Source organism: Jaculus jaculus, chromosome X (assembly GCF_020740685.1).
Source record: "Jaculus jaculus isolate mJacJac1 chromosome X, mJacJac1.mat.Y.cur, whole genome shotgun sequence".
Classification (NCBI taxonomy): domain Eukaryota; kingdom Metazoa; phylum Chordata; class Mammalia; order Rodentia; family Dipodidae; genus Jaculus; species Jaculus jaculus.
This window is the reverse complement of record NC_059125.1, coordinates 126,778,747-126,801,606: the sequence shown is the minus strand read 5'-3', so window position 1 is coordinate 126,801,606 and position 22,860 is coordinate 126,778,747. Positions and strand designations below refer to the sequence as shown.

The window sequence follows — 22,860 nt, the reverse complement described above, 5'->3', positions numbered from 1 at the left end:
ATGAATGCTGTCAGGCGTGGTGGTGCACCCCTTCAATCCCAGCATTCAGGAGGCTAAGGTAGGAGGATCCCTGTGTGAGTTCCACACCAGCCCAACACTATAGAGTAAGTTTCAGATCTGCCTAGGCTACAGTGCAATCCTGCCTCAAAAAAGAACAATAAAAAATCTGATTAACTTGGAAGTGCTCTGACTGTCCACACCAGGTCACATTGCTTTAATTAGCCCTTACTAAGCATCTATGTTTATCCTATATGGCTAAGGTCAGTAGAAAGGAGTCTTAGCCGGGTGTGGTGGTGCACGCCTTTAATCTCAGCACTCGGGAGGCAGAGGTAGGAGGATCGCCATGAGTTCGAGGCCACCCTGATACTACATAGTGAATTCCAGGTCAGCCTGGGCTAGAGTGAGACCCTACCACGAAAAGCAAAATAAAAGAAAAAGAAAGAAAGTTGTCGTAAGTTGGGTCCTCTGCACTCAACATGCTAATAATATAATGAAACAAGATATATTTGTTGGATGCCTTTCCATGCCAAAACTATCCAGGAATGTAAAGGAAAGACTGTAACATATAGGGTATGACTTAAATCCATCAATATCTCATCATGAACCATGATGGTCCAGAGATGGATAGCTTTTTGAGTAGGATTTGTTCAGAACACCAGATATTAGGCCCTTCATAAAATCATTTTGATAATGACTGTACTGTCAAGGAACTTAACCTACAACTAATGTCCTGTCAAGAAGTAGAACAGAGGCTGCCTGTTAATAACAGTTTTTCCTCAATTATTCTGTCTTGAATGTGGGAATTGTCTTTGATTTCTTCACTCAAAATGAACTGTACCTTCTCCCAGACTCCAACTCAGCTATCCATTAATTTGGTAGAAATATCTTGCCAATGAAATTAAGTAGTGATACATTGCAAATGGGTTTTATCTGCTCCTAGGAATCTCAGATTGCTTTACTAGGAGGGCTGAAGTAGCCATTTGTAAAATGGCAAGCTAACACGCAGCATTCTCTTGCTGGCTTCTTCAAGCCACTAAAACAAGAGTTATGGATACACCATGGGCTCATTCATCTGTGTTCAGGCAGAATCTGAAGCCTCACAGGAAAGTGAGTCCAAACAAAAGATAATCCAGGTTACGAACATAAGAGTTTTACTATCCAACAGGAAGATTTAATGTAGCATCAAGGGGTGTTTGTTTACTCTGCCAATTAAAGAATTTAAAGGGCCGGGTGTGGTGGCACGCGCCTTTAATCCCAGCACTCGGGAGGCAGAGGTAGGAGGATCCCCAAGAGTTCGAGGCCACCCTGAGACTACATAGCTACATAGTGAATTCCAAGTCAGCTTAGTGAGACCCTACCTTGGAAGAAAAAAAAAGAATTTAAAGGAAGAAGTGTTTAAAAGAATAAAGTTTATGCCAGAAAGACAGATAGAGTGAGAGAGAGAGAATGGGCGCGCCAGGGCTTCCAGCCACTGCAAACGAACTCCAGATGCGTGCGCCCCCTTGTGCGTCTGGCTAACGTGGGCCCTGGGGAACCGAGCCTCGAACAAGGCAAGCACTTAAGCACTAAGCCATCTCTCCAGCCCTAGAATGAATTTTTAAAAGAAGTAACAAGAGGGGTTGGAGAGGTGGCTCAGTGGTTAAAAGTGCTTGTTTACAAAGCTTACTGGCTCACATTTGATTTTCCAGTACACATGCAAAGCCAGATGCATAACATCGCAAATGTGTCAGGAGATCATTTGCAGTGGCAGGAGGCCTCAGCATTATTCCCATTCTCTCTCTCTCTCTCTCTTTCTCTCTCTCCTCCTTTCCTTCTCTCTCATATATAAATATTTTTTTGTTTTGTTTTTTGAAGTAGGGTCTCACTCTAGCCCAGGCTTACTGACCTGGAATTCACTATGTACTCTCAGAATGGCCTCGAACTCTTAATCCTCCTACCTCTACCTCCTGAGGGCTTGGACTAAAGGCTTGTGCCACCAGACCCAACAAATATAAATCTTTTTTAAAAAGAGGTCAAGAGAGTAGCAAATGAAAAATACTGTGGATACTCACTAAGATAGCCACCCCGTCCCCTTGAGTTCTTCAAGCCTGAAGGCACAGTAAAGATGCAACAGTCAGAGCAATCCAGAAGGGTTTAACAGGACTTTTCCCCTTAAAGATCCTTCCTCTTTATGTAAAGGGAGAGGAGCAGAGCTTTTCCATGGATTGCTTTCTCCATGCATAGTGCCCTCTGCTGGATATTTTGGTCACTGTGGTAGCACAAATCTAATACCTGCCAGTATCATGAAGCCATCTGGGGGGGAGGGGGAACGGGGGGGATAGCTTAGAGGTTAAAATGCTTGCCTGAAAAGCCAAAGGACCCAGGTTCAATTTCCCAGGACCCACATAAGCCAGATACACAAAGTGGCTCATGTTTCTGGAGTTTGCTTGCAGTGGCTAAAAGCCCTGGCATGTCCATTTTCTCTTTCTCTATGTGTGCCTATCTCTCTCTCTCTCTCTCTCTCTCTCTCTCTCTCTCTCTCTCTTTCTATCAATAAATAAATATCTAAACCAAAAACATTTATTCTTAAAGAAGCAATCTAGGAGCTGGGGAGATTGCTCAGTGGTTAAACATGCTTGCTTGTAAAGCCTGCCAGTTTAGATTTGATTCCCCTACCACACATGTAAAACTGGACGCCAAAAGTAGAGCTTGTCATTTGTAGCAGCAAAAGAACAGTGGCTTGTGTGTGTGTGCACATGAATAGAAAGGAAGAAGTAAAAGAAGAAAGAGAGAAAGAAAGATAAAAAAGAGATCTTTTAAAAGAAGAAGCAGTACAAACAGAATAGTTTTTAACTATTCTCCTCACCTTAATCTTTTAACTTCATGTCTTGGTTTCTTATTACTGCTGTTAACAGTTTACCACAAATAGTGGCTTAAAATGACAGATATGTTTTCTTTCATTTATTGAAGACAGGAATCCAAAATCAATTTCACTGGGCTAAAGTCAGTGTTGTCAGGCTAGGTTCCTTCTGGGAGCTTTAGAAGAAGATGTTTTCTTGACTTTTTTGACTTCTCAAAGCCACCTTTTAATTCCTAGTTGATGAACCCTTCATTCCAACCTCTGGCTTTGCTGTCCCACTGAAGGACTCAGGAAGCCACAATAAGCCTCAGAATCATCAATAGGCCTAAGTTTCTGCTTCCCGGCAAGGTCAGTTTCCTGATAAGGGGGAGTAGATTGTCTGCACCATGCATTCCTGTGTTCATAGATAAAATTTGCTTAAAATAAGTTTGTTTAAAGTTCCTCAAATACACATAGCCAATTACAGTAAAGGTTACCTAACCTGCTTGGAATCCCCCTACCCCCTGCCCACCAGCTTTGCCCATCAGTGTCCTAAGCCTATCAGAAAAATACAAGTGCAGTTACTGCTTAAATCAACCAATCATGTAACCATTCTCCTACTTCTCCCTACTTCTTTGTTCAAATCCCTATAAAAAACCTGCCCCCCTGCTGCTCAGGGCTCTTGTACGGATCCACTGCGTTGGTGAAGTCAAGAGTCCGAGCTTAAGCCCATAATAAAGCTCCTTGCCTTTGCATGCGTGTTTGGTTCTCCTTGGTGGTCACTGGGGGCGCCGAGAACTGGGCAGAACACCATCACCAATACTGCTTACTCAGATCATCTGACATGCATTTTTTTTTTCTAGGTAGGGTTTCATTCTAGCCCAGGCTGACCTGGCACTCACTCTGTAGTCCCATGATGGTCTCAAACTCTACCTCTGACTCTCAGATGCTTGGATTAAAGGTGTGTGCCACCGTGCCTGGCTAATTTTGTTTTTTATTTGCAACCAGAGGGAGAGAGTGAGAGAATGAGAGAGAGAGAGAAAGAAAGAGAGACAGAGAGATGGGTGAACCAGGGCCACCAGCCATTGCAAACAAACTCCACATGCATGCACCACTTTGTGCATCTGGCTTTACGTGGGTACTGAGGCATCAAACCCAGGTCGTTAGGCTTTTCAGGCAAGTGCCTTAACTGCTCTCCACCCTGACTCCCTCTTATTGGTACCCTAGTAATGGGGCCAGGGAAATGACTCAGCAGTTAAAGGTACTTGCTTGCAAAACCTGCCAGCTAGGATTCATCTTCCTAACACCCATGTAAAAGCAAGATGCAAAGTGGCACATATGCATCTGTATATCTAAGATAGCGAGAGGCAGAACCAGGAGAATCTGAAGCTCATGGGCCAGACTCCTTTGCATTGGTAAGAGACTCCATCTCAAAGAAGGTGGACCTCAGACAACTCCTCTGATCTCCACACATGCATGCAAAAGTGAATATATTTTGGGCTGGAGAGATGGCTTAGCGGTTAAGCGCTTGCCTGTGAAGCCTAAGGACCCTGGTTCGAGGCTCGGTTCCCCAGGTCCCACGTTAGCCAGATGCACAAGGGGGCGCACGCATCTGGAGTTCATTTGCAGAGGCTGGAAGCCCTGGCGCGCCCATTCTCTCTCTCTCCCTCTATCTGTCTTTCTCTCTATGTCTGTCGCTCTCAAATAAATAAATAAATAAATAAATAAATAAATGAACAAAAAAAATTTTTAAAAAAGTGAATACATTTTATTTTTTAAAATTTTTTTGTTCATTTTGATTTATTTGAGAGTGACATAGAGAGAGAGAGAGAGAGAGAGAGAGAGAAAGGGCGTGCCAGGGCCTCCAGCCACTGCAAACGAACTCCAGATGCATGCTCCCCCTTGTGCATCTGGCTAACGTGGGTTCTGGGGAATCGAGCCTTGAACCAGGGTCCTTAGGCTTCACAGGCAAGCACCTTAACCGCTAAGCCATCTCTCCAGCCCCCAAAATTTTATTTTTAAAATTAGCATGTGTATATGGGAATACCAGGGTCTCTTGCCACTGCTAATGACCAGTCTGGTTTTACATGGGTGGCTGGGGAATTAAACATAGGCTGGCAGGCTTTGCAAACAAGTGCCCTTAATCACTGAACCATCTCCTCAGCTTCAAATAGATCCTTTAAAAAAAACACAAATCCTTGTAATGATATTACTGGGCCCACCTGGAAAATCTAAAATAACATCTAATCTTAAAATATTTAACTTAGGGCTGGAGGGATGGCTTAGAGGTTAAGGCATTGCCTGCAAAGCCAAAGGACCTGGGTTCGATTCCCCAGGACCCATGTTACCTGGATGCACAAGGGGGCGCATGTGTCTGGAGTTTGTTTGCAGCAGCTGGAGGCCCTGGCACACCCATTCTCTCTCTCTCTATCTCTCTCTCTCTCTGTTTTTCTCTGCCAAGTAAATAAATAAAAATAAAATATTTTTTAAATTTTTTATTTATTTATTTGAGAGCGACAGACACAGAAATAAAATATAAATAAATAAAAATAAAATAATTAAAAAAATAGTTAACTTGGGCTGGAGAGCTGGCTTAGCAGTTAAGCGCTTGCCTGTGAAGCCTAAGGACCCCCGTTCAAGGCTCGGTTCCCCAGGTCCCACGTTAGCCAGATGCACAAGGGGGCGCACGCGTCTGGAGTTCGTTTGCAGAGGCTGGAAGCCCTGGCATGCCCATTCTCTCTCTCCCTCTATCTGTCTTTCTCTCTGTGTCTGTCGCTCTCAAATAAATAAATAAAAAATTAAAAAAAAAATTGCACGCACCCATGTGTGTGTGGTGTGTGTGTTGGGCACACCATGGCCTCTTGCCACTACAAATGAGTACTGGATGCTTGTGCCACTTTTTGCACTCAGCATATATGGGCAAATTAGAAATTGAACCCTGGCCAACATGCTTTGCAAGCAAGTGCCTTTAACTGGTGAGCCATATTTCCAGCACACTTTAAGTTGTTTTCTGTTAAGTATTTGGTCATGGGAATGAGAAAAATAGTTCGGTGCTAAATGACAGAGGGAATAACAAAAATATAAAGGTATGCCGGGTGTGGTGGCACACGCCTTTACTCCCACCACTTAGAAGGCAGAGGTAGGAGAATTGCCATGAGTTCGAGGCCACCCTGAGACTACATAGTGAATTCCAGGTGAGCCTGGGCTAGAGTGAGACCCTACCTTGAAAAACCAAATATGTATGTATGTATGTGTGTGTGTGTGTATATATATATGTATATGTATATGTATATGTATATATATATATGTATATATGTGTGTGTGTGTAAATGATATACATGAGTCTGGAAACATATTCCCTTGGGCTCAGAGCTAAGTGATCTTCATTTTCTATGATCACTGGAATTTACAGAATCGCTTCTGCTTAATCTCAGTTCAACGACCTTTGGGGGAATAAAAAGGCATAAAAGTGACCCTTTACCATGAAGGTCAGAAGCAGTAGGGTGTGCAAAGGCACAGAGGCACAAACTGGCAAGGAAAGGGCACAATATCCAGTCTCTGTAGTTGATATGAGACAGACAAACTGGATGTCTGTCCATAGGCCCCACACAAGCTGCTGGCCTGTCTGAAGTTATCCAATACCTTCCACATACTTAATTATAGCCTTGGGCAAAGAAGTCACCCTTTCGGTGTGTTTCAATTTCATTACCTATCACAATGAGGTATTACTAGTATCTCGCCATAGAGGTCTCATAAATTTTAATTGTTACCATCATTGCCATAAGAAAGATCAGATACCCTTGAAGCCTAGAGGTGCTTCCTCAGAGTTTCGTCCTCACCAAATGATGTCTAAGGCCTCACCCTGTCTCGCTCTACCCTTTCTTTCCACCCACATACACTTCTTTCTCTTTCGTGCAGCAAGGCAGGTAAACACAATATAAACAAAATGAAACAAATACACACTGTATATGTGTATATATACATTTATGCATATAAATATTTTATAGTGTATATGTCAATATTTAATGTGTATAATACACACACACACACACACAGTGGTTTGAATCTAAAATGTCTGGAGCCTTTGGAAGATGGAGCCTTGCTGGAAAGATGTGTCACTGGGGCAGGACCTGGGATTTATTAGTCCAGACCCCCGAGTGTTCATAGTTTGCTTGTGCTGCTACATCCCTGTTAATATGATGTGATGCCCCGCTGTCTGCACGGCTATGCTTTCTCTGCCATGATGAAATTTCCCTTAAAAACTGTAAGCCAAAACAAAACCTTTCTTTACATAACCTGCTTCTGATCAGGTGTTTTGTACCAGTAAGGAGAAGGTAATTGCTACAAGATATTTGTATATATGTTGATGTTATGAAAAAAAAGTGGAGCCGGACATGGTGGCACACGCCTTTGATCCTTGCACTAGGGAGACAGAAGTAGGAGGATCATCATGAGTTCAAGGCTATCCTGAGACTCCATAGCGAATTCCAGGTCAGCCTGTGCTAGAGCGAGACCCTACCTCAAAAAAAAAAAAAAAGAAAAGAAAAGAAAAGAAAAAAAGACAAAAATGGAGGAGTTTCTTTTGAAGTTAGACAAATATATCCTCAGTGTGAAAATATGTAACAACTGGATGGAATTGGATACCAATGTGTTAAGTTAAAAGTGTGTGTGTGTGTCTGTGTGTGTGTGTATGTGTGTGTGTGTGTGGTCAAAGTAAATCATGATTTATTAATTCCCCACCAATCCCACTTGTCTCCTCAAAGTTATTCATTGTTAAGTCTCATTTATTTGGATTCTGTGTATTCATTCTGTAGCAGACAGATTCAGGTTCGCTGAGATGAACTTCCAGACCAGGCACAGTTATGGAGGAAGGGATATTTATTGAAGCTTACAGAGCCAGGGGAAGTTCCATAAATGGCAGAAGAAGCTGGCCTGCCTTCACCAAACCAAACAGAGAGAGAGAAGTACAAGCCAAAAGCCAAAAGCCACAGCACACTTCAGGAACTCCAGCTAGGCACACTTTGCATATCTTTAGATTAAAATCTGAAACCCACCACCACACCTTAAGATCCACCCAGTGACACTGCCTTCAGCCAGGTGGCTGCAGATGCAAACTACAAACAATAAAGAACTGAATATATTGGAGGCCATCTATTCTATTCAAACCAACACACATACATATATATATCCGGTGTTTTGGAGGGCTTTGTTCTTAAATGGACCCACAATTTATATACCGATGTACCCTGATGTGTCAATCAATATGTCTTGGGAGTCTATGTCAGTACATACAAACCTATTCTGTTCTTTTCACATAACTGCATAGTAGTTCATAAAAATGTATGTACTTATATTTCAGAAGAGATATTAAATGCCATCAGTACCTTTGTCCTTGAACAAGATACAGGTAAATCTTTGCAAGAAGATGGCTGGCTTAGGCACCATAAGAAGTCAGGTGTGACTCCCTTCCTACAGCTCCTCTCCTACGGCCTTGGGAGAAGCTTGCCTTATTCTCCACTACCATTCCTGCTAATACCTCTGTTCCTGCATCTCATACCTTTAAGGTGGAGGGAGTACTCTATTGCATCCATGGTGACAGCCCACAATGACCAGCTTTTTAGTGTCCTGGTTGTGGATAGTTTGACTACAGCCTAATCCCTTATGCCTGCCTTCTCCTTCTCAACTCCAGTATGCTTGCTTTGTAGATATTCCACTCCGAAGACACCAAGAGCCCTATTCCTTCTCCCAGAGGCAGAACGATAAGGACCAACCACTGCCCTCTCAGGAATGAGGCACTTCCTTATGGCCCAGAATTCATAGCTTAGGGATACTCTCTAGGAGACACAACTGGATCTTGTGGTGAAACTAGTTAAAAAAAAAAATGGTAAGGTTTGGGAAGATGGCTCAGTTGGTAAAGCCACTCCCACTACACAGCAGAAAACATTCCTTCCATCCTCAGGGCTGTGGTTTTGACTGCAACACCTGCTAAGGGACCACTGGGTCTTCTCCCTTCTGATGTCTCCAGCAGTACATGACTGCAACATCTTTGGGGAGTAGGATTCTCTATAGGAGGTTTGAGATTTCTTTATTATTGTTATTCTTATTATTAGAAATGGACATATTTTGTATGTAAGCATCACATGCTGGTACCATCCTTTCCCTCCTCCCTGGCCTCCCCCTTTTTTTGTTTTGTTTTGTTTTGTTTTTCGAGGTAGAGTCTCACTGTAGCCGAGGCTGACCTGGAGTTCACTATGTAGTCTCAGGGTGGCCTCGAACTCACAGCGATCCTCCTACCTCTGCCTCCCAAGTGCTGGTATTAAAGGTATGCACCACCGCGCCCAGCCCCTGCCCCTTTTCTGAAGAGGTCTTCCTCCTTGGGGATGCAGGTCAGCCCCATGGGCATTGTGGGTCATGCATTATGGGGGCAGCAATCAGTTATGGGGGAGAGGCAATGTCTCTGCAAAATGGCCCAACTTGTGGCTCTAACAATCTTTCTGCCCCCTCTTCCACAAAATTCTGTGAGCCATGTTCAGTGTGTTTTAAGTCTACTTCAGTGATGGGCTCTTAGGAGCCTCTGGATCTCTGCTTTAGTAGGTGCTGGTTTCTTTAGATCAGGTGTTACAGAGGTTGTTAGTAGTTCCCTTTCCTTCCAAATAGCTTCAAGAGCATGTAAGATCAGGAAAGCATATTTAGAGTCTGTGTAAATATTTACCCATTGCCAGGGCCCTTGTCAGAGCTATAAGTTCAACTACTTGATCACTGGTATCAGTGGGGAGGGGGTTAGAATCTCAAATTCTGTCACCACTACATATACTGCTCTCCTAGTTCTGTCTTAACAAAGGAACTCCTGTCTGTAAACAATTGTGTAGGGAGCTAATGCAGACGCCATTACAAGATGGCGCTGGCTTCCTGCCAGTCTTGAGGTAAACAATTCCTTATTTAGGCAGCGCCTTGGCGCCAACCTCGCTTGAGGTTGCGCATGCGCTTGACGCACCTTGTCTTAAGCCTATCCCGTGGCTCCTGGTGGCGGGTGAGCTTTGGCAGCCAATCAGTAGACGCCCCGTAGTGCTCGGCCCTATAAAAGCAGCTGTAATCCTACCCTCCTTGCCCCTCGCCATCAGCTTTCCTGTTGACCAAGAGGCTCTCCAATAAAGTGTGATCAAGAAGGATCTTCGTTTGCTGGTCGTTCTTCTCCTGCTGGTCAGGGGGTTCGCCGCAAATTGAAGGTCAGAGATCTCAAAGGCTTGGTCTTTATGGTCAGATCTGGCAGTATATGTTTGTAATAGAATGTCTTGGAGGCATGAGTGGTCAATGGAAGGGAATTAGTAGGGTTGAGGAAGGAACAAACCTCGAGAGTCACTTCAGGCCCCATCATCAGGAGGGCCAGATATTTTAACATCCTGCTGTCAGACAACTACAGGTGCCCTTTTGAGTTGAGAACACCCCTGATGTCATGACGAGTAAACACAATAAGGGACTTTTCCAAAGTCAGCCTATATATGTGCTTCAGAAATTTGAAGTCCCACAGCTGCAATTGCTCTCAGGCATCCTGGCCATCCTTTGGCCACCAAATCTAACGCTCTGCTGAGATATCCCACCTGTTGGGGCATTGATCCCACCAGATGTGTTAGGAACCCTCCCCGCAGGGCAATGCCCTTCCTCTCGGTCACATAAAGGGAAAACAAAGTAATCCCAAAGCAGGAGTCAATGTGTCCTTAAGTTGTTGGACTGAGTGACAAGCTTCAACTTCCCACGCCACAGGAACTGGGCAATAGTTTTGTGCCTTTTTGAAGAGTTGATTAAGGGGCCTAGCCATCTCTGCAAATCCAAGAATCCAGACCTTACAATAGCCCGTAACTCCAAGAAAGGCCCTCAACTGCTTGATGATCTGAGGGAAGGGGTATGCCAGAATGGGCTGCATCCCTTCAGAACGTAGTCTATACTTTTTCACCCACTAGGGTCATTCCAAGGTATGTAACTCAAGATTGACACAACTGGGCCTTCTCTCCAGAGCCCTTTGTAGCCAGGAAATTAAGGAGTTACTCCGTGGCCCTAGAAATAGTCTCTTCTGTTCTCCCTTATAGTAGTACGTCATCTACATACTAGAACCGGATAGTCTGTAGGTGGGAACTATCTCTGAACTCTGAAGCAACATTCTCCAGATGACCTGTCCTGTCTTCCGCATGGGATCTTCAAAAGAAAACAAAGGTTGACTATCTGTATGAAAGGGAATGCAAAACAAAACATCTTTTAAATCTAACACTGAGTAATAGCAATGCTTGGATTTGTGTCAAAACGGTACAAGAATTTGCCACCATGGGATGGAGAGGGACCATTGTGTCATTAATACATCAGAGGTCCCATACTAAACTTCATTTTTTAATTCCCTTCTATATTCTCAAGATGGTGAGTTATAGGGGCTAGAGAACTTTCTCAGGAGTCTCTGTCTCTTTAGAGCCAGGATAATGGGCTTGAGTCACTCTATGACCTCTGGCTTGAGTGGGTACTGTTTTGGGTAGGGAAAATGAATGGGGTCTGTGGTGGTTTGATTCAGGTGTCCCCCATAAACTTAGGTGTTCTGAATGCTAGGTTCCCAGCTGATGGATATTTGGGAATTAATGCCTCCTGGAGGGAGTGTATTGTTGGGGGCGGGCTTATGGTTATTAAAGCCAGTTTCCCCTTGCCAGTGTTTGGCACACCCTCCTGTTGCTATGGTCCATCTTATGTTGGCCAGGGGGTGATGTCCACCTTCTGCTCATGCCAGCATTTTCCCCTGCCATCATGAAACTTCCCCTTGAGCCTGTAAGCCAAAATAAATCTCTTTTTCCCAGAAGCTACTCTTGGTTGGGTGATTTCTAACAGCAATACGAACCGGACTGCAACAGGGTCCTTTAGATAGACAACTAATGTTGCTGTTATCACCTGTCTCAGTGTTTCTCCATCAATTCATTAAAAAAGGTTCTATGTTGGCTTCTCCCAAAGGTAGACATAGGTTGCCCCCTGGTGGCAGAACTAATTTTTCCTGACATTGGGAGATAATATTTCTGTCCATCAAAGGGGCAGGAAGGAGTCTCTGGCACTATAATGAATGTGTGTTGGAAGTGGAGGTGTTCCCACTAACAGGCAAGGGGCTGTGTAAAAAAAAAAAATCTTCAAGCCAGGCATGGTGGCACACACCTTTAATCCCAGCACTTGGGAGGCAGAGGTGGGAGGATCGCCGTGTGTTCAAGGCCAGCCTAAGACTACATAGTGAATTCCAGGTCAGCCTGAGCTAGAATAAGACCCTACCTCTAAAAACAAACAAACAAAAATTCTTCAGAGTCTGTCCTTATATGCCCCTGAAGATTGAGGTCCATGAAGATCAGGGAACTAGAGCTGAAGAGATGGTTTAGAGGTTAAGGCACTTTCCTGAGAAGCCTAAGGACTCATGTTTGACTCTCCAGATCCCATATAAGCCAGACGCACAAGGTGACATCAAAGTGCACAAGGTTGCACATGCACACAAGGTGGCACATGCGTCTGGAGGCCCTGATGTGCCAATTCTCTCTATATCTTACTTTCTCTCTCTCATAAAAATTACAAAAAAAAAAAAAAGGAAGAACAAAACATCAAGCTCCTGTGTCCTTTAGACTTAAGGTATGCCATCCTACTGTTGGGGGAGCAAGTGGTAGTGTCACTTGTCCTTCTTCTTTTCTTTTTCAGTGTCCTGGCCACATAGAGGTAGTAGCTTAGACCAATTGGTTCAGGTTTCTGCCTGGTTCAGTCACCAATTTTTATAGTTTCCTATGATTATCTGGGGCTCATAGACAAGAATTTGTCTTTTAAGAGGACCCCCTCCTCCAAGGACTCTGGGGTCATACTGCTGTGTTTTCTAATTGCTTGGGATTACCCCTGAGATAGAAGAAAAGTTGTACCTAAGGCCCTTCTCATCATTTTCCCTCTTTTATGCAAAACAAATGTAACTGGAGAATGGTGCTGGAATTAAGGTTTCCCTCAGGTGGACACTTCTCACCATCTTGCAAGGAGTACTGAGGCCGAGCTTCTTGATAGAAAAAGAATCACACTCTGATTTAAGGGTTTGAGGAATCCAGTTTTGTTCAGTTTTTGAGTAGGCAGCCAAGTGGAGACTTTCTAAAATTTATTTTATGTGTGTATGTGTGTGTGAGAGAGAGATAGAAAGAGGCAACTAGAGAAGATGGGTGTGCCAGGGTTTTTAGCTGCTGCAAAGGCAAGTGCCACCATATGCATCTGGCTTATGTGGGTCCTGGGGAATTGAACCTGGGTTCTTTGGCCTTGCAGGCAAGCACCTTAAGCACTAAGCCATCTCTCTAGCCCCAAGTGGTGACTTTGAATCTTGGAACTGGCTTGTTCCATCTGCAGTGAGATGGAAGGAGGAGCATAGAGGGTCTTAGGTCAGGGTTGCTATCTCCCTGTCCTTCATCCCTTACCTTACTAGAGCCTTAGAAGAGGCATCTGTATGTGTAGCAGGGCTGGGGGACTCATCTTTAGGAGTGTATACCTGACCAAATTTCCAGGGATTGAGATCCTGGAACCCAGAACCCTCTGTGCCCAATATACTTCACTGGGCAGGATGGACTGCTGCCAGAAGGCTGTTGGCAACCTTATTACCAATGGTTCACCCTTCTCCTGAGTTCCCAGAGGTCTATAAAAATGGTTGAGTGAGAGAATCTCTATTAAATGATAGAGAAGGAAGAGGCAAGCTAGGATGTGGTCCTCTAAAGGCCTGCATCATTGAAAATGAGGTTCACAAAAGAAACATGTTTCTAGGGCTAGGGTAGTAAGGAGAAATGGAGCAAGAAGCTGGCCCTCACCTGGAAAGGATGCCTCGTGGGAAAAAATGTTGCCCATAATGGAGACAAGCACATACAAGAGCTAGACATAGTCTTCCCCCTGGAGCGGGGTGAGTATCTATCTCAGGATAGGCAAGCAAAGTCCCTCTACTTAGGAGTAATGATAAGCCTTCCACCCTAGTTCTTGGTTGACTATGAACTGTTTGAGAAAGCTTCATTTAGCCATATGGGATCAGAGTCCACTGTCCACTGGAACCTGGATCCTTCTCTATTGCCCATAAAAGGGAAAAAAAATAAACCAGCAAGGAGGTCAACCATGTTATTCATGGTTGTAGGGAATCACTGCTTTAGGAAAGCTTTTCCAGGGTGTCACACTGTCAATGGTCACACTTGGTTGTTCTTTGCAGCTTGTGACCCAGTCGGTAGTCTCTGGAGTTTCTCCCTGTATAGGCCACCAGAAATGTTGCAGGAATCCTGATATAGGAGTGGGTGGGTTCTTCCTCACAGTACAATAAGGAATTAGAGTACAGGAGATAGGAGAAAGCAAGCAGATTTTATTTAAAACAAAAGCAAAAACTCCCATCAGAATGGGAGGGGCCCCAGAGCTGGGAGTCCACAGAACAGGCTCTGGTTCTGGAATTCTATAGAGCGACATCAAGGCTTTATTTTCTCTAACTAACCTGTTCCTTTTCTCGTACTTAAGTTGATCCACAGCCCTGATTGGTTCCCTCAATTCGCAGTTATGGGCCTGGGAACATCAGGGGCCTGGGGGCTTGTCTCCAAGAGGGTGTCAGGGAGGGGACAGAGCATGGGATTCCTTTGTAGTGCTTGAATCCATGACCTAACTCTGGTCTTTATATTGACCCTAACAGCCTATTTCCTCTGACTGTCCCTCAAGATGGTTGGACACACTGGGGAGACTCAAGACCCATCACAGTAGAAAATGAGAGGCTGTCCACAACTCAACACTAAATATTTCTTTTTAATTATTTTTGAACTATTTTATTTATTTATTTGCAAGCAGAGAGAGAGAAACAGAGAGTGAGAATGGGTGTGCCAGGGCCTCCAGCCACTGCAAACAAACTCCAGATGCATGTACCACTTCTTTTATTTGGCTTTATGTGGATACTGAGAAATCAAATCTGGGTCATTAGGCTTTGTAGGCAAGTGCCTTAACTGCTGAGCCATCTCTCCAGACAACACTAATGATTTCTAACATGTCCTCTATGGCTCAATGAACATTGTGGAAGAGCAGGTGGAAAGATGTAAGAGCCACAGGGTAGGAAGGTGAACTTTGGGGTGCTGTGCTCCCAATTGAACTGACTGGTGCATTCTTGACCTCACAGTGAACCAACACCACTATAAGGCAAGTACAGTTCTGAGCCCATCAACATTTTAACATGGAAAACAAAACGAATGAAACAACAAACAGAATAAGGACTATCTTGAAAGAATATGTGCTCTTACATGTCAAAAGAAATTGTCTTATGTGTGATTAGAGATCTGGACACAGGGAGGTTATCCTAGTTTGTTTGCATAGACTCAACATCATCACTAGAATTATTATAAGAGGAAGGCAGAAAAGTCAAAGTCAGAGGAGACGCGACTATAGAAGCAAAGATCTCAATGATGTATCATAGAAGCTAAAGGGCAAAGAAACGGATCTTCCCCTAGAGCCAGCTGAAGCAACATAGCCTTGCTGACATCTTGATTTCACTTCACATGACAGATAGATAGATAGATAGATAGATAGATAGATAGATAGATAGATAGACGCATGCTTACATATATATGGTTAAATGTGGATTGCACATGAGAGAAAGCATATGGTATTTGTCTTTTCTCCCCCATATCACTAATATTTTTTAAAAATATTTTATTTCTTTATTTGAGAGAGAGAGAGAAAGAGACAGATAAAGAGAGAGAATGGGTACACCAGGGCCTCTAACCACTGCAAATGAACTCCAGATGCATGTGCCACCTTGTGCATCTGGCTTTATGTGATACTGGAGGATCAAACCTAGGCTTTACAGACAAGCACCTTAACTGCTGAACCATCTCTCCAGCCCCAGTCACTAACATTTTGATTAGCACTCAGATACCCATTTTGATTAACTGTGTTAATTTACTTAACAAAGAACAGAAGACAATAGTGTCTGTGTAACATTTTACAATTTATGAAGTCTTCTTTTTACTATTATCTCAACCTTGTGATATAGGTAATAGCCCCATAAAAGGTAAGATAAACCTAAGTCAGAAAGATGAAATCATTTGTCCAATCAAAGTGACATATTAGAACCCAGGTGTTCTAACCCTTGAGCCTGTGCTTTTGCTACTGGACAATGGTTCTCAACTACAACTCAATATCAGAATTGCTTGAGGTGCTTTTTAGAAACATTGATTGATTGATTGATTGATTGATTGATGAGACAAGAGAAAAATGTATGGGCATCCAGGGCCCCCTGCCACTGTGAACAAATGCCAGACACATGTACTGTTTTGTGCATCTGGTTTTACATGGGTACTGGAGAATTGAACCCTGGCCATCAGGCCTTACAAGCAAGTGGCTTTAGCCACTGATCCATATATCCAGCCCCTGAGATGTTTGTACATCCCCAGATGCATAGATCATGCCTCAGAAAACTATGTCAGAATCTTTGGAATGTGATTTAAACAGCTGCATTTTGGGGGACTATTGTCAGGTGATTCCAATATACAACTAAAAGTAAGAATCGCTTTATCTAGGGCTTAGTAATTAAGGCACTTGCTCACAAAGCCAAAGGACCCAGGTTCGATTCCCCAGGATCCACATAAGCCAGAAACACAAAGTGGTGCATGTGTCTGGAGTTGGTTTGCAATGGCTAGAGGCCCTGGCATGCCCATTCTCTCTCTCTCAAATAAATAAATAAAAATAAAATTTTGGGCTGGAGAACTGGCTTAGTGGTTAAGGCGTTTGCCTGTGAAGCCAAAGAACCCAGGTTCAATTCCCAGGACCCACATAAGCCAGATGCACAAGGGGCACATGAGCCTGGAGTTCATTTGCAGTGGCTGGAGGCCCTGGCATGCCCATTCTCTCTCTATTTGTCTCTCTTCTCTCTATCTCTATCTGCTTGCAAATAAATAACATAAAATAATAAAAATATTTTTAAAAATAAAATAAAAATTTAAGGAAAGAATCATTTACTCTAGTGCCAAATTTATAGTCCCAGCACTTGAGAGGCTGAGATAGGAGGATTACCACACAAGGTTGAGGCCAGCCTGAGCTATACAGTGAATTCCAAGCCAGCCTAAGTTACAGTGTTACTCTGTCTCAGAAACTAAATAAATAAAAATTACTGCTCTAGTAGTGGTACCTTAAGCCAGCAGCCACAGTGGCTAAAAGCTTCTTAGAAATGCAAAGGCCCACCCATAGGTCAGCTGTATCTGAAACCCTGGGTTGGGGCCTAAGAATCTGAGGGTTTTTTTGTTTGTTTGTTTGTTTGTTTTTTTGAGGCAGGGTCTCACTGTAGCCCAGGCAGACGTGGAATTCACTATGGAGTCTCAGGGTGGCTCGAACTCACGACGATCCTCCTACCTCTGCCTCCCAAGTGCTGGGATTAAAGACGTGTGCCACCACGCCCGGCAGAATCTGAGTTTTAACAAGCTCAACAGGTGATCCTGACATTCTTGCAAGTTTGAACATGGTACATGACGTAAAAACTTGGAGAAACTAAAGTCCATCTTTTTTAAACAACTGAAATCAGCCTCCTAATCAAAGGCACCAAAAGTAAGAACTGAGGGCTAGGGAGATTGCTCAGCGGTTAAAGGCACTTGCTTACAAAGCCTGTGGCCCGGTTCAATTCTCCAGTACCCATTAAGCCACATGCACAAAGTGATGCATGAATCTGGCATTCATTTACAGCAGCAAGAGGCCCTGGAAGCCCATTCTCTCTTTCTGATAAATAAATAAAATAAAATGATAAAAATTAGAATTAAAAAGGTTAGAATTGTTCCCAAGATGGCAACTGGACTATCAAGTCCCCATGACGCAGCTCTTTGTAACCTTGGAGAAGAGACATCTGCCAAAGGCTCTCTCACACTGTCAAAACATCCTGGAATATATATTTTTCCAACTCTGCACCTTGCTCTCCACTCAGTCACTTAAAACACTAACCTTTTCCATTTGTGCTCTCACCTGAACTGAGTAAACAGCTTCTAACCACTCTTCATCCCACCCGTCTCTTCTTGGTATCCAAGATGAGAGTAGTTTTAATGTACCCATGCAAATGGATACACAGCCTAAGTTGGAGTGACTTGCACAGCTGGCCTCCCTGTCCCCCTCTCATCTGCTTCAGCAATATTGTCACCTTTTGACCCAACCCCCATAAGCTCTATCCCTGGAAAATTCCACTGTCAAACACTGAGCACATCCTTTGGTGAATGGAGTCCACCTACTACTCTCCTCAGAGCTAACCTCAAGTCCATAGGATGAAAGAAAGACAGGCCTGCCATTCACTGTTTACTAGCCAAATACAGCCCACTAGTGTGGAAACAGTTCCCAACACTACACCCAAAGACAACAACTAAAGATGGAAAATGGGCTCTGCTCTAAACCAAATGGTAGCTATTAACAATTCTCTGCCTTGTCTTTCCTGTCCTTCTGAATCTGCAGTGAATTGAGATCCACAGGATAAGAAACAGACGAGGGCTGGAGAGATGGCTTCACGTTTAAGGCATTTGCCTGCAAAGCCAAAGGACCTCAGTTCGATTCCCCAGGACCCAGATGTAAGCCAGATGCACAAGGTAGTGCATGCGTTTGGGGTTTGTTTGCAGTGGCTAGAGGCCCTGGCGTGTCCATTTTCTCTCTCTCTCTCTCTGCCTCTTTCTCTATGACTCTATCAAATAAAGAAATAAAATATTTAACTTAAAAAAGAAAAGAAACAGGGAAACAGTACTCCCTGAGAGCCTTTGAGGAGTTAGGAATCAAAAAGGTAAGAAATAGTTTAAATATATGGCAATGCCTATAAAAAAAATGCTGGGCCCCTCAAATAACTTATTGGTCCTCATTTCCCACTTCAACTGATTATGATCATTTTGTTGATTTAAAGCAATGATATTATTTTTTATTTATTTATTAGAGAGAGAGAGAATGAATGGGCATGCCAGGACCTCTAGCCACTGCAAACGAACTCCAGGTGCATGTGCCACTATGTGCAACTGGTTTACATGGGACCTGTGGAATTGAACCTGGGTCTTTAGGCTTCGCAGGCAAGTGCCTTAACTGCTAAGCCATCTATCCAGCCCTAAAAGCAATCATAATAGTAGCAGAGAATTATTTATAAAGCAAGTGTTAAATTAAGCTGAAATTAGTAATCTGGCATTTGAAATTTGGGGAAAAGTAGAAATTGAGTATCAAGTTATAGAGGGAGAAAAAGGATTAGAATCAATTGTATCTTGTCAGACAGGAGCCCTGATGGGAAGGTCCCTGTCCCTCCAAAGCCCATGAAACATCAATGAAGGGAGAGGGCTCCAAGAGACAGTGTGTACCAGGTACTTGGGAGTTGTCTAGTAACTTGGTTGTTGAAGGGGGAGGGACTAGCTCAGGGCCCAGGGAAAGGTTTGCACTGGGATTGCTGCCTTCAGAAAGCTGGAGAGGCGGAAGGCTGAGGACTGAAAAAGAGGGTGAGTCATCTTTAATGACATCAGGATCCCGGAGGTGGCAAGCTGCCAGCCTGGACTGCCCGTGATGGCCAGAATTGTGCTGTGACTCTGAACCCACAACTCATCTTCCCCCAGGTTCATGGGAATTTGAGGTGGAGCTCTAGCATGCCCTGGTAAATGGAAGTCCTACCGCTTCTAAGACATGGAGTCATCTTTCTCATTTGGAGTGATCCTTGCTATCCTGACTGTCCTCATCATCGCTGTGAATGCACTAGTGGTTGTGGCCATGCTGCTGTCAATCTACAAGAACGATGGTGTTAGTCTCTGCTTCACCTTGAATCTGGCCGTGGCTGACACCTTGATTGGAGTGGCCATCTCTGGCTTAGTCACAGACCAGCTCTCTAGCTCGGTTCAGCACACAGAGAAGACCTTGTGCAGCCTTCGGATGGCATTTGTCACTTCTTCTGCAGCTGCCTCTGTCCTTACTGTCATGCTGATTGCCTTTGACAGATACCTTGCCATTAAGCAGCCCCTCCGCTACTTCCAAATCATGAGCGGCCTTGTGGCTGCGGCCTGCATTGCAGGGCTGTGGTTGGTATCTTACCTTATTGGCTTCCTTCCATTTGGCGTCTCCATATTCCAGCAGACCACCTACCACGGGCCCTGCAGCTTCTTTGCTGTGTTTCATCCAAGGTTTGTTCTGACCCTTTCCTGTGCTGGCTTCTTCCCAGCCGTCCTCCTCTTTGTCTTCTTCTACTGTGACATGCTCAAGATTGCCTCGATGCACAGCCAGCAGATCCGAAAGATGGAACTTGCAGGAGCCATGGCTGGTGCTTGCCGGCCCCCAAGGTGTCTCAACGATTTCAAGGCTGTCCGCACGGTGTCTATTCTCATTGGGAGCTTTACTCTGTCCTGGTCCCCCTTCCTTATCACTAGCATTGTGCAGGTGGCCTGCCAGGAATGCTTCCTCTACCAAGTGTTGGAACAGTACCTGTGGCTGCTTGGTGTTGGCAACTCCCTGCTCAACCCACTCATCTATGCCTATTGGCAGAAGGAGGTGCGGCAGCAGCTCTACCACATGGCCCTGGGAGTGAAGAAGGGGTTCATCTCATTCCTCTTCTTTCTCCCAGCCAGGAATAGTGGTCCACCAAAGCCCAGAGAAAGTTCCTGCCACATCATCACTATCTCCCACCCAGAGCTTGATGGCTAAGATGGTAAGGAAGGAAAGTTTCGAAGTGCCCTTCCCATTCCCACTCTGAATCCCAGAAAGTAAATCCCAGGGAACTAGGGGAATGAGAGAACTTGCCTCAGGAAATTGCCCATCACAACTCCCATATCTCCCAGAATGAGGCAACTGAGGCAGGTGCCTGACTTTCTTCTATAATCAGTTTCTCCATTTGCAAATCTCTACTCTTCCCTGTCCATTGGAAATGAGCCTTTTTCCTGTACAGGTATACTCATTTAGAGTTTTAAAAAAGTACTACTAAAAGGCTGTTGCATATCAAAATCCTATTATTGAAGTCACCAGAGCAATGCTGTCCAATGGAAAAATAGTGTAAGCTGCATATATAATTTTAATGCTCTAATACCCAGGTTAAATGAAACGAGCAAAGTTACTGTTAATTTTTTCAAGTTTCAAGTTTTGATTTCTTATTATTTTAATTGTACATATTTCTGGAGTACAATGTGATATTTCAATATAATTGTACAGTAAGTACTGATCAAATCAGAGTAATTAACATTTCCATTTCATTAAACATAAATGTTAACATTTTATTTAACTCAAAATATACAAAATGTTATTGTTTCAACATGTAACCAATATGCAAATTACTACTATTTTCTTTTAAATCTGGTGTATATTTTACTCTTACAGACCATCTCAAGCCAAGCTAATCCTACTGTGAATGATCAAAACCACATGTGGCTAGTGACCCCCATAGTGGACAGCACAGCACTAGAGAAATTAGGATCTTTTAAGTTATGTGTTATAGTAATGTAGTAAAATAATTACCCTTCTAAAATATAGTTCCTGTATCTCTTGCCTTCCCTAATGTAAATAAGAACTTATATATCAGAAGTTTCCTTAACATACAGGGAGTTAAATTAGAGAATCTAAAACTTGCCTTTTCTTCATGGAGTTCAAAATAAGTGTTTCTTTGAGAAATGCCTGTCTTGTGATTAGCTCTGCTATTAGCTCTTTTCATCCACCACTTTTTTTTTAAAATTTTTATTTATTTATTTGAGAGCGACAGACACAGAGAGAAAGACAGATAGAGGGAGAGAGAGAGAATGGGCGCTCCAGGGCTTCCAGCCTCTGCAAATGAACTCCAGACGCGTGCGCCCCCTTGTGCATCTGGCTAACGTGGGACCTGGGGAACCGAGCCTCGAACCGGGGTCCTTAGGCTTCACAGGCAAGCGCTTAACCGCTAAGCCATCTCTCCAGCCCTCATCCACCACTTTTTAACTCTCTGGTGCCCCTTGCCCTCTATTGCCTCCTATGTCACTTATAGCTACTTGTTGAGGACAAAGCTGGACCACAAATTGAAACACTGGAAGGGAAGGAAGAGGGGAAAGAGGTAGGTACCAAGGCAGACACTGCCAAGCTCCCAGACAGGACTCATTTGATCCTCACAGTTAGACTTTCTTTCATTGACTTTCAAGTGTGCATTTTCCTTAGATATGTAGACAAGATGCCACAAAAATAGTGCAGTAGATCAGCTCATCCTTCTTCTGTGGCATATAGAAAATGGGCTGTTGGGGACTTGGGGATATAGCTCATAGGTAGAGCACTTGCCTCACATACACAAGGCACTGGCCTCCATCCCCAGCACACACTCCTGTAAACACACACAAACACACCAAAAAAAAAAAAAAAAGAAAGAAAAAGAAAAAAAGAAAAGAAAAGAACCATTTCGGTTTCTGGAGAATGTGCTTGAACTTCATCTGGGCAGCCCTGGAAGCAACATTTGAGGACAAAAAGGGGGTGGGGGTGGGGGTAGGAACCACACCCTGCCTTTCAAGCCTTTCCTGTAACCCTTTCAACATCCTGGTCTCTCTGGAGGATTTTTATGGCTCTTGAACCCCTACACCAAATTATCTCCCAGAAAGCTACACAGTTTACAACCAAAGAGGCAAAAATAAACTTAAACAATGTGGATTAATTTGTCTGGGACTAGGAGCTGAGACAACTTTGAATGGTAAATCTTTCCAAATCTCTAAAATAATAATTTGATGTATCCAATATACAAAGGCTGATTCCAAGAGGCCCTTAATTATTTTTTTCCATCCAAATCTCAAATTACAATATGAAGAACCTGAATGGAAGGGCAGGGAAGATGGCTCAACAGTTAAAAGCACTTGCTTGCAAAGACTACTGATCTGGGTTCAATTCCCAAGCCACCCATGTAAGTTGGACTCAAAAAGTGGTATAAGCATCTGGTGTTCATTTGCAGTGGCAACAGACCCTGGTGCCTCTCCCCCACACAGAAAGTGCAAATAAATAAATAAATACATTTTTTAACGAACCTGGATAGAATTCAGAATGTCACAACATGATGCATTATACGTGGACTGTCTTAATTCCTTTTT

General features: G+C 43.6%; 1 protein-coding gene across 1 annotated transcript; it reads left to right on the top strand.

Annotated features, from left to right (window-relative positions):
* Positions 1 to 19,471: 19,471 nt before the first annotated feature.
* On the top strand, positions 19,472 to 20,479 carry Gpr119 (G protein-coupled receptor 119). Its single transcript, XM_004653965.2, has one exon. It carries the CDS (start codon positions 19,472 to 19,474, stop codon positions 20,477 to 20,479), a length of 1,008 nt encoding a protein of 335 aa, XP_004654022.1.
* Positions 20,480 to 22,860: the final 2,381 nt, after the last annotated feature.